At 48.9% G+C, this 12,547-nt stretch overlaps 1 protein-coding gene across 2 annotated transcripts in view; it reads right to left on the bottom strand.

The window, feature by feature from the left end:
- Positions 1–523: 523 nt before the first annotated feature.
- SYN3 (synapsin III) overlaps positions 524–12,547 on the bottom strand; it is a 465,355-nt gene continuing 453,331 nt past the window's right edge. For both annotated transcript variants that reach the window (XM_045463689.1, XM_045463690.1), the window contains exons 13-14: positions 9,197–9,488; positions 524–6,240 (exon numbers count right to left, since the gene is read on the bottom strand). In XM_045463689.1, the coding sequence (XP_045319645.1) occupies positions 6,108–6,240; positions 9,197–9,488 (425 nt within the window). In that variant the 3' untranslated portion in view covers positions 524–6,107. The remainder of the gene's footprint in view (positions 6,241–9,196; positions 9,489–12,547) is intronic.

The following is a 12,547-nucleotide window of genomic DNA, read 5'->3' on the forward strand; positions in this document are numbered from 1 at the left end:
ATTACAGAAAGATAATGGGATAAAATATTCAGAACAGCTTCACAACATTACTTGGCAATTTCAGAATGATAGAGAACCTATTCAGGGTCATCAGATTGTTGCACTTTTTTTTTTTTTTTTTTTTTAATTATTTTTTAGTTACACCCTTTCTCCAAACAAAACTGTTTGCAGAAGCATGATTTATAAAATGAATAGAAGCCAAGCTAGGGTGGGTGCTTAGACACCCACCTGCTCAACCCACCTCCTTTCTCTGCAGCTCTTTCCTGGGCTCTGTGATGAAACTTCTGGGCTCTGAAGCAGCATTTTTGGACAACTGTGGGGTTATGGGGACTCTTGTTTCTGGCTGCTTCTGGAGTGGAGTTACGATTTTTTTTCCTTGTGTTTGCAATGCTTGGTACCTAATTTGTAATCTAAATAGATGACCTCTTTCAACAAAGTTTTCCTGCTTTGAGTGCTGGTCAAGTACTTGTTCTTCAAAGTCGCCTCTTAACTACTCTATTGGAAGAACATTTTGCTTTTAAGATTTAAAATACACAAAATTCAAGATTTATTCTTCATACAAGAAAAAGGCCAAACACAAATGTCTTATCATACAGTATAGAAACATGCTATCGTGACAAATAAAAATCTGAATCACAACCCAGGAATAAAACACTATTATATCTGCAGACAATATTTAGGAATATTGCCGATGTCTTCCTCCTTTTTAAAAAATCTGTTTTGCATATAAGGAAATGGCTTGGAATGTTATATGCTGCAAGAATATTTTGAGTCCTACATACACGTGAAGGTATTTTTTTTGCTACACATATAGTCTTTATTTCCATCACAGTGAAGAAAATTCAGTCAGTACTAGGATTTTCTAGAGGCCATGTCACCCTTAGTAGCTTACTGTGTATAGGCAAAGGATTGGGGCTTTGACATTTCTTTCTGTGGTATTTTGTAATGTCTGAGCTATAGGACAGCTTTTTAAACAGTGTCCACTAGATGCTGTGTGGCTTTAACTGGGTCTGGGCTGAAAGAATCACCGGAAGCTTCGGTGGGCCCAAGTCCACCCTTCTCTACTTCTACATCCCTCCGTGGCCATCTGTGCTGTTAGGTTTGCACTGTGTGGGTATGTGTGCGGTGGGAGGATGTAGTGATGACCAGAAGCACCAAATCCTGTAAAACAATGAGTCTGCCAAGTGTCCTTTTTGAATGGTTCTCGAGAGGTCTGGGAACTGCTGGTGTCCCATGGATGTGAGTGCTCCTTTCTGACACCTCACCTGGGACTTCCTGGCCAGTGTGACACATCTCTTAATTGAGAGTGTGTGCCACACGCCTAAATCCTCCAGCAGTTCTAAATTCTTAAGACAGTCTCAAAGCTTTTCCTCTTGGACACCTAAAGTTACGGTTAGAAGCTTGTAAAACCCTACATCCTCTTCATTAGGCTGAGACTGTGGAGCTTTATATATTGCTGGTGCGTCACGAGCATGAAGTCATGGTTTGGCAGCAGCACGTCCCCCGCGCGACTCTGTGACCATCGCTGAGAATGTTGTGGAGGCAAGCTCATTGAGAGCGCCGCGGTAAGCATTTTGGGAAGATGCGGTTCTCCATTGGCTTGTAGCCTTAGCGGCTTTCTGTGGCCCCGTGTTTTTCCCTTTAGTTATTTTTATTAATGGGAGCTTGCCCTTTTTCTCCCCCTTCTCTTTATAAGTGAAAGCTATGGTTTGGCAAGGCTGGACATCAAATCATAGGAGGTATCCTCTCCTTCCAGTGTAAGGTTTTGGGATTCCTCATGTAAAGGCAGTTGCATTCTGTCCTCTCTCTGTCTGGCTTGGTGCTCCAGTTCCTGGGATCACTGCTTAGCCCCGTATCTCTGTAATTCTTATTCTGATGGAGCTGGACGCTCCTCCCTCTGCTCCCTGTGCTGGGGGCCCGGGGCCAAGGTCGGCTTTCCTCCTTCCCTGGGCAGTAGCTGCCAAGAGCCAACTTGCTTCTGCTGTAGACTCCATAAAGACTGTAGACAGCAAATACTTCAACTATAGGAGTTTGGAAACGGAAATTACAAGCAGGAGGACCAATCAAAACACAAATGATGGGAAACAAAAGGGATTTTAAAAGATTCACGCACACGCACTGTAGAAGGATCATTCAGTTTTTGATTGGTCTTCCCTTCGAGGGACACCCCCCTGACTTCAAGAACCATGTCCCAGCCATTTTCATCTTTCTTTCAGCCGGGGCCAGTCGAGAAAGAGAGCTCTGAACCCAGCATCTAAGAGTCCCAGTCTCATCTAGCTGGGCTGCATATTCTGTCTGCGGAAACACAAGGGAGGCTCTGTGCCCTTTATGCATTGTGTTTGGTTAATGGACCGATCTGACTTGCTTGTTGCCCAAACTTCCAATTTGTCTCCAACCAAACCCCAAGTGGCTGCCTTCTCTTAGAGTTTTAATACTAGACTCAAAGTCTGAATTTTATCAGTGACTGTGTGGGAGTCAGGGATAGCATTTGACATCTGTCAGTACAGTTAGTAACCAGCCGGCGTGCTCTCCAGGATAAAGAAGAACATGCGATATGAGAAAAGTGCTCTTAGGCCCTGAGCTACTCCTCCATATAATTCAGCCACTGCTTGGATCTGCCAGGCTGACTTAACCGGCCTAAACCCTGACTCTGACCTTTCACCAGCGCTAAGCACTGAAAGCAGAACGAACCACTGACCTGCTTTATGTAGCTGAATAAAACACCAGCTGTCTGCTCCCCAGACCTGGGAGGGGCCGGGTTCCGAAAGGAGGCGGTGTATCTGCGGGCCAGGGCTGTTTGTGAAGCTCTGGTGTGTGCTGTGTGCCGTGTCTGGAAGGGGCTCCTCGGCCCTGGGTCTTTGCTGTACAAGCCTTGGCATCATCCTGGCCTGCACGCCACAGCCTCTTCTGACTGAGGCTGATGTTTGGCTCCCAGCCGTGGTGACTCTGAGGCCCCCCACCTCCATGGTCAAGTGCACTACAGGGGATGCCTCATTGGCCCCCCTGATTCTGCTCACCTCCGTTCCTTTTCACACTCAGTTTAGAATCCGAGACCTCTTTCTGAGGCTTAAAAAAACAAAACAAAAAAACACCGTAGATTTTCTTCAGTTTATCTCATTTTACTATTATATGGGTTCACTTCTGTTCCTGGGCAAGTGACTTCCTCACACTGACACTCTTGTAAAGACAGTCCTTTTCTCCAGCCTGAACACTTTGTGTACATTTCATTAGTTTCCTAGTTTTCTAGGAAGGCCAACCTAAAACATGTCCTGAACACCTGTGTGCCGAGGAATGTGCCCTGTGCTTGACTCACGTAGCAAATTCACGAGGCACCCACGCCGGCTTGCCTTCCCCGTGAACTCCTTCCACTGCAGACTCCGATGAAAACTTCAGAGGGTAGCTGGTGTTTAGGCTCCTGGGCTGTGCCACTGTATTTGTTACCACGTGAGTGAAGGCCCTTCCTCCCTGCCCCACCAGCAGGGACTGAACGTCAGGAGGGAGTGCGGTAACGATGGAGAGAACACAGAGAGGCCATGGAAGAGCGAGGATATGCATATTCAGTGTCCCTGGAAAGCTGACTTCACACCTAATTAAACTACAGCACCATCTTGCCATGGTGAGAGGGGGAAGACCTGGACTGAGTTATTTTCTCTGGCTGGTGGCAGTGTCCCCTGAAGCTGCATCCTTAAATCCCCGTTCATTGTGCTACACCCTTGGCACCCATGGTTCAGCCTCACCAAGTCAGCCTGGAGGGAAAATGCCAGCCTTTCTTTGGGTCAAAGTTGTGCAACAAAGCAAAAACCAAACCACCTGTCAGAATCTCTATAGAGTGACTCCTTTACTCCCTTCTTTTTGCCCTTTCCCATTCAAAAATGTCACAGCTATTAAAGGTTAAGTGTTTGGAAGGAACACGTGTTAGCCTATGTGTGGCAACAGTCCATTTTGGGGGTCTATGGTCTCTGCAAGACCATTCCTGTTGTCTATATTCATACTCAGACCAGTGGGGAAATTGGCTCAAATGTGCCAGTTATAAACTAGTGTTATGTCACGGATCACATGTGTGCATGGTTATAAATATCAGGATGCCTGGCCTGATTAAAAAAAAAAAAAATCTTGTGCTACTGTAGTGGGAGCATCTGGGAGTTACAGCTTGAATGTTGAGAAGTTTTTAGGGACAAGGGACAGAATATAAGAAAGTGGGAAAATGTAAGCCACACAGTCACTGTTGGCGGAGCCACGAATTTTTGCTCAGCGAAGGAGTGGGTGCCTGGCTGTAAAGAGCCCATACCAATACTGATCTCATGCAGGGGGCCTTCCCACTGAGCTCAGTTCAGGGCTGCTGGTCTAACTTCAATTTGCATGCAAAATGTTTGGGGAGACTGACAAAGACAAGGGTCTGGGCCTTATGACCAGAATTCTGCCTCCTTTGCTCTGAATTGAAGCTAGATGTGCCCACGCTTTGAGAAACTTTGTCCAGCCTATGACCACTCTGTTGTGTGTTTCCAGTTGTGTTTTATTACTATGTGAGAATCAGGTGACCTTGACTTTTTCCGACCTTAATCTCCAATGTACAAGAGCAGTGGCTGCCTTAGGTGTTTTCTATGCTCTTGATCTCCCCAAACATGCCTCCATGACGTCACACCTTGCCCTAGAAGTTGTCCCTGCTCCTTTATTCAGAATGCAGCTCCACGCCACGGACACTTTCATTGCTACCTCCCTCTCTCCTCTGTGACCAGGGAGGGAGAGACCTGCCTCAAGTCGCAATGTAGGCTGTAAGGGGAGAGTGTGGTGGCTACGTTCAAATGTCCTGGGCTCTTTTTGGGACCAGGAGGCTGGTTCTGGCACCTACAATGTTTCTAGCACCAGGCACGTGGTGATTTGGGGGCAGCCCTGCACCCCATCTGGTCATGGGAAGCAGTCCGATGTAGGGAAAAAGCTTTGGAAAGGGAGTCATGGCATTGCCCAGCCCTGTAGCCCACTCGTTCTGTGAAGTAAGCTTGGCTTAAGCAAGGTTCAATCTCGTTTCTTCACTGCAGGAATTCCAAGAGCCTTTGACACGTAATGTGTACTACCCATCTCAAAACAAGAAATACAAAGTATTTCCTAAACATGTTTGACCATGGGACCCTTTCGTACCTGAGTCACCTACCAAAGCCTTGCTGTAAACCGTTGGTGAAATGCCAACCTGGAAGTTACCACCACTTCGCTTTCTCAGCCTGTGTTATTGATCTCCTGATTCTCTCCGGTTCCTCATATGTCCTTGAGGAGGGAACATTTCTGGTGGGAATTCGGGGAGTTCTTGGTGGTGTAATGCAGAATGGGTGGAGGAACCCTGACCTGACTCCTTCCTTGGGAAGTTGAGGGCATCTTCTTTTGGGAATTAGGGATGATTCGTAGAACTGTCATCTGCTCTTGGCTGTCCAATCTGGGGGTGAGCAGCACTTCAGGATTTCCTCTCCGTTTCTGTTGAGTTCTGAAAGGCCCCACTTGTTACACAGGATCTGATTTCATTCCACTGTTCTTAAGATCCCACCGGGAGCCACATGTGATGGACCTTTGCCTTTCTGGTCTGAGGGGTGATCGAGCCTGGATGGAGCTAGCATGGGTAGGTAGTATGTTCCCCTGGCTGGGCTTTTCTCCTTTTGTTTGCAAAACGTGGTCAAAAGATTATTGCCTCCTATGTTGCTGAGGTCCGACTATAGTGTCTGCATTTGATGGAGGTGAGGCAAGGCCTGGAGGGGACCTTCACCTGAAGGCGAGCAAAACACTAACAAGAAATGTGAAAACTAGCCACACACAGACATTTCACTTGGTTATCTGAGGCAGGGGAGCAAGCATCTGGGTGGGCAGGGTGATGTGATGCCGTTAGGGCCTGACTTGATGAACCCGGAGGCTCTCAAAGGCCCACCACTTGGACGATGATGCTGGAATGTCATGGTCAAGGGAGGTGGGAACACATATAGATACTCAGTTCCTGGATCAAAGGCATTTAGAGAGTATATTCTCAGGCCCTCCATTCTGTTCCCTTCGGGAACCAAGGCCGAGAAGGAAGAGAGGCAGGAAAAGGGAGAGTGTAACAGCACTCCCCTGTCCCAGCCCGGACAAGGTTAGTCAGAGAACAGGCTGGCAAAGGACTTCCTCAGGTTGCGGATGGTTTCGGCCTTGGCCTCGTCTTCACTTGGGGTCCCGCGCTGAGAGGTGTCAGATGTACTGAGGCTGGTAGTCAGGGACTGGGATTTGCTGAAACAGAAAGGCAAAGGGGGTTGGGGGTGACAAGGCCTGGGAAATGAGTCACAGGGCTTGCCGGGAAGCCAAGCTGGGTGAGCCCAGTCATCACGATGATAGGATGACCGAAAACCTGGCATCCCAACGCTTACATGATGCTGAGTGCATCACACACATTCTTTAACCTGCAAGGTGGTTATCAGTATCCTCCAATTTTAGGTACAGAAATTGGGGCTCTCAGTGAGTAGCAGGGGAGTGCCCGAGGATCACATTCGTTCCAGCAAGCCAGGATGCTCGCTGGCAGGTGTTAGTTACTAGACAGCAGCTTGACCACTCTCGTGCCTCCGCGCACAAACCTGTGGGGCCGACCGTAAAGTGCTGTATCAGCATCAGGTGGTGGCTGCTCCTCCTGTACTTTCTGGCACGAGTTTGGGAATCAGGAGGCCTGTGTTCTGGACCCCGCCCTGCCATCTGACCCCTCTGGCCTCGGCAGGTGGCGTACTGCTCAGGGCCTGTTTCACCTCATCGGTAAAAAGCAGGGCTGGTCTTGGGGCGCCTGGGTGGCTCAGTCGGTTGAGCATCCGACTTCGGCTCAGGTCATGATCTCGCGGTCTGTGGGCTTGAGCCCCACATCGGGCTCTTGCTGACAGCTCAGAGCCTGGAACCTGCTTCGGATTCTGTGTCTCCCTCCCTCCCTCTGCCCCTCCCCTGCTCATGCTCTGTCTCTCTCTCTCTCTCTGTCAAAAATAAACATTAAAAAAAAATTTTATTAAAAAGGGATGGCTGGTCTAGCCCACCCTCAGGCCTCTTCTCTGTCACTCTGGGCTTCACTTCCTGCCTTTCCCATCAAACCTTTGCCGCAGCCTCTGGCCTGCTTCGGGATTCTCAAGGTGTCCACTGTTTGAACCTTTGTGCCAACCTAGTGCTAGGTGACAGGGCTGTGGAGAGGGATGTGATTCGGGCCTTGCCCTCAGGAGGCTCACATTCTAGTGGAGGTGACAGACACAGGAAGAGGTGATACACGTAGGCCCCAAGCTTAAGAGATCCACACATGGTCTTGCCATCACCATACAGGTAGAAGCACAGAGAAGTTGTGTAATGCTTTTGAGGTCACGCAGCTTTTAAGTGGTAGAGCTGGGACTGGAACCCAGGCAGTCTGACTCTGGAGTCTGTGCTGTCAACCACGATGCCATATTGCCTGGAGGGACACTTGCTAATATCTATCAAATGGAAAATGCATTCATCCTTTGATCCTACAATATCATCGCTGGTACTTTCTCCACAGCTGAGCCTATACACATGACAAACACTGTGTGTTCAGGGTTGTTCACCGCCGGCTTCTCTGTAAGAGCAAACCAAAGTTCTCTTTGTGGTGGGTTCGATCACAGTACAACTATACAGTGGCATACGATACAGCTGCGAAAAGGGGAAAATGTCAATGGATGCAGTGGATGAGCTTTAGGATTTACTGTTAAATGTAAAAAGCAAGGAGAATGGTGTGGATAGTAAGTACTGCCGTTTGTAAAAAGTGGGGGAGGGAAGCAACATACATTTTTGTACTTGCATGAGGAATACACAAGGAACTAACAAATGTGGTCACCCCTGGGGAGCAGGGGGCCGGAAAGCACTGGCTGGGAATGAGAGGGGAGGAAAGTGTGTACCTCTGATGTCGTGTAGATCTTTGAACCGTGTGAATGCATCACCCATTCAGACGCATCCTGGTTAGCCCGATCCGTGGGCTGAGTGCCTTGTGTTCAATTCCAGCTCTTCTACTCACCAACAGTGGAGCTTCGGCAACTCATCTCCTCCTCGTTTGCAAAATGCGGATAGTAGTAGTTACTGACCCCTATGCTTGTGAGAATTAAAAAACCCCAACCAAGTGAAGTGCTTGGCAGGTGGTAAGCGGACAGTGGGTGCTAGGAGCGAGGCTCTGTTTCTGCACATTAGTGCTTGGTGGTGAAGGAAGGGAGGGGCTTTCCCAAGAAAACACAGCTGGGACTCTCTGACCTCAAAGCGAGAGATGGGCTTCAGAGGGAAGGGGACGGGTGTGTGTCGTGATGTGTCGTTTACAGACGTGACGTGACAGCAGTGGTTCCTCCTGGGGTCTAGCCTTTTGCAATGTGCTTTGGAGGCCCTCTTACCAAGAGTCTATATGGCTGCATAGGTTGCTTTGACCCAAAACACATGATGGGATAAATGACATTGTGTGGCTTCAAAGCTGGGCCCAGGACTTTGAGGCTTCTACTTTTGCTCTTCTGGGATGGGATTCTACCATGCGAGGAAGTTGGGTCCAGCCTGCCGGAGCTGGTGGCCTGTGGAGAGACAGGCCCCGCTGACAGCAGATGTGTGGTAAGGAAGGCCATCTTGGACCATCCAGCCCCAGTTAAGATGCCAGATAACTGCAGCCACTTGAATGATCCCAGGAGGGTAGTGTTGCTGGATTTAGTAAATAAAAGTCCAGGATACCTAGTTAAATCTGAATTTCAGTTGAAAAACAAATCCTTTTTCCAGTATAAGTATCTCCCATGCTATATTTGAGGGTATACTTATATTCAAAATTATTCATTGCTTATCTGAAATGCAAATCTCACCGTGCCTCCTGTATTTTACCTGGCAACTCCACAGGAGAGACCAGCAGGAGAATCTCCCAGCTGATCCAGACTCAGAATAAATTGCTGGGCCAAAAATTATGAGCGAAGAAAATGGTAGTTTGCTTAAGCTGCGGTTTTGGGGGAGGTTTGTTATGTGGCAAGAGATAACTGATGAGTATGTATCTGGAGGGTCGTGGTGGGAGCCAAGCTGTACTCTGACCTCCTGGGCCCTGCCTACCATCCAAGTTCCATACTCCGACCCACTGAGAGTCTGGGTGAGGCCTCAGTGGGTCTTCCTTGGTCTCTGAGCCCCTGAGTCAGCCCAGCTCTGCCCGCACCCCTACCCCACCCTCTACCCTGCCGGATCCCAGAGCACCTACTTGAGATGAGGGTGGGGTGGTGCTGGCTTCTTGGAGTCTTCCCCCTGTTGGGAGGCACTGCGGCCTTGAACGGGGGGCCGGGGCTGTGAGGCGAGGGGGGCGCCTGGCTTGGCGGCCTGGTTTGGAGAACTCCCGCTGGATGCCCGGGACAGCTGTGGTGAGCCTGGCGATCTCTGCTGCTGTGGAGACCCCGACGGGGAGCTGAGGGGCTGCTGGCCTTGCGGGGAGAGCCTCTGTTGGGAGGGGCTCCCGGTTCGCGGGGGCTGAGGAGACTGAGTTTGGCGAGGGCCCCCTACAGGGAGAAAAATGATTATGTTCAAGTTTTTCTTAAGATAAATATGGCTGTGCACAAATATTGCTTTGAGGATGTTCACTGCAGTTTTTTTTATAACAGCGAAAAACTGAAAACAGTGTAAGTGCCCAATCGGAGAACTGATCAGGAACATTAAGATACATCCATGTAATGGAATACCCTGTGGCTATCATATATTAAATGATATAGAACAGTGTTGATAATATATGCTAAATACATACTGCTAAACAGAAAAGGCAGTTTACAAAACAACATACGGTTTTATTCCATTTTAGCACATATGTATATAGCTATGTAAAAAATAAAGACTGGAGGGGTGCCTGGGTGGCTCATTTGGTTAAGCATCTGACTTCGGCTCAGGTCATGATCTCATGATTCGTGGGTTCGAGCCCTGAATCAGGCTGTCTGCTGTCAGCTCAGAGCCTGGAGCCTGCTTCAGATTCTGTGTCTCCCTCTCTCTCTGCCCCTCCCCTGCTAGCACTCTGTCTCTGAAAAATGAATAAAAACGTTAAAAAATTAATAAAATAAAGACTGGAAAGTTGTCCACTCAAACCGTGTGTCTCTAACTTTGACGTGCACATGAATCACTGGGGGGATCTTGTTAAAATAAAGATTAGGATACAGTAGGTCCGGGAGAGTGTTGTGGACTGCATTGTGTACCCCCACATCCCCCCCTCCCCCAATTCATATTTTGAAGTCCTCATCCTCAACGTGACAGTATTTGGAGACAGGGCCCTACGGAAACTAACTATCGTTAAATGAGGTCATAAGGGTGGGGCCCTCACCCAATAGGACCTGTGTCCTTAGAAGAAGAGACAGAGACCCCAGCGGCCACACAGAGGAAAGGCCATGGGAAGACAGTGAGAAAGCATTGTCTGCAAGCTATGGAGAGAACTTTCAACCCTGCTGGTACCTTGATCTTAGACCTCTAACCTCCAGAACTGCGAGAAGATAAATGTCTTTTGTTGAAGCCACTCTGTGGCATTTTGTTATGGCGACCCAAGCAGACTGCTCCAGGTGGGGTCTGGGATTCTGCATTTCTAGCAAGTTCCCAGGTGATGCTTCTGCTCACCATGCTTTGAGTAATGAGTCAGTGCTGAATGATTACAAAAGTGGTGGGGTTAATTCTCTTTCTTTTGCTCACGGATGTTTTCCACACTGAAGATGCATTACTCTTGAAACAATAGATTACCCCTTCCCTTTTGATAGCTCTTTAAACTTTTCTAAGAACTTTCAAAGGCAATATGTCATTTGATCTAGAGAGAGGCTGGTAGGGAAGATACCATCCTTCTTGTCACATAGAGCTGGAAACTGAGCCTCAAGGTCTCCTAACGAGAAAAGAGTAGCTGCAAAGAGCTCACAGGGGTCTTGGCTTTTCCCTCTCACCGCACAGAGCATGGAGACTTTCACCTACAAGGAAAGGGGCATCACAGGCTTGGGGACATTTTAGCCGCCCAGAAATGACTTCGAGCAGGGTTCCAAGGCTCCAAGCAAGCAAGGCGCTCTCTCCTCATCTACAAAGCCTGAGCGTCAGGGCTGCTGTGAATTGCATTTTGCCAAAACTGACTGGGACCTGCTCCTGGGAGAACGGGGTACCCCGTGGCTCTCCCTGCTGTGCTTGTTGAGATCACTGTGGACAGGTTAGGAGACTGGGAGTTCAGAGGGGCTGGAGCCTGTGTCTGTGGCCCTTTGCTCATGCTGATTTCTACAAGTCTTACTGAGCACACCTGAGTCCCCGGCCTTGGGCTCGGCCTCCTCACAGTAGTGCTGTGGGTTAGGCATTATCATCATCACCACTTGAGTCCCAGATACGCTGTGACTTGCTCAAGGTGTCACTTCCAGTAAGGGGACGAGCCAAGATTCAAACCTACATCTCTCTGACTCAAACGCTCTGTTTCGTTTTCTCTTTTTCCCTTAAACAAAAAAACCCCAAACAAAAATCACAAAACTGTGCCATGCAGGGTGGCCCTGAGTCCTCACATTTTTGTGCAAGTGAAAAAAAGGCACTCTCCTCCAGGGGAGGACATCTCTGAGCCAGGTGCAGGAGGAAGGGGGGACTTGACTTCTGCTGACCTCTGACCTCAATCATCGCAGCTGGCACATTACACCATACTGGCTCGCGGAGCCCCAGTTCTTAACTCCTGTCTTGCGTTAACTTGACTGAGTTTTCTCTGGCTTCCTGGGCCCTGGCTTGTAAAACGAGGCCCTCGGACCAGCCACCGAACATCCGGCCCCATGTGAACATTCTTGCGAGGCTGATGCGGCACTTTCTACGTTGGATTGAACTGAAGTATTGATTTAGCAACTGATTGCACGTGGCCTTGATCTGCTGTTCACCGCTTTTGTCACTGTATGTCCCAGTGGGTTGGAGAACCCATTGATCTCAAACACCTATAGGGCCAGGCAGGTACATAAATAAATGAAGCAGGCAGGTGTCCAAAAAACCATATGGCTTTAACATTTTTTCCTTGAGATAAAAACACAGTTCAGGGAACTCTAAAGAGGCGCAAGCTGAAGAAAATTGCACTTGATGCTACAGCCCTGTGAAAGAGACAACAGGGAGGAGCAGGGCCGGAGGCGAATGGCAGAGTCCTGTCGTTCACGGGAGGCCAGTGACTGCAAGTCAGCAGGCAGTTGCTGAGGAGGGACACAGGCACGTTGTTTCTAGAGCTTCTGCTCTATCTAGAGAACCTGGGAATGGAAATATTTGTGCAAAACCTCCTGGTTTCTAAATGCTGGCTTACTCTTTTATGTTCGAAACCTGTGTCAGGTTAGGAGTGCCTGGGTGGCTCAGTCGGTTGGGTGTCCTGCTTTGGCTCAGGTCATGATCTCACAGTCTGTAAGTTTGAGCCCCATATCAGGCTCTGTGCCAACAGCTCAGCCTGGGGCCTGCTTCAGATCCTGTGTACCGACCCCCCTCCGCTGCCCCTCCCCGACTCACCCTCTGTCTCTCTCTCAAAAATAAATGAACATTAAAAAAAAAATTGGGGGGGGGGGACGCCTGGGTGGCTCAGTCGGTTAAGTGTCCGACTTCGGCT

Source organism: Leopardus geoffroyi, chromosome B4 (genome assembly GCF_018350155.1).
Source record: "Leopardus geoffroyi isolate Oge1 chromosome B4, O.geoffroyi_Oge1_pat1.0, whole genome shotgun sequence".
NCBI classification, from domain to species: domain Eukaryota; kingdom Metazoa; phylum Chordata; class Mammalia; order Carnivora; family Felidae; genus Leopardus; species Leopardus geoffroyi.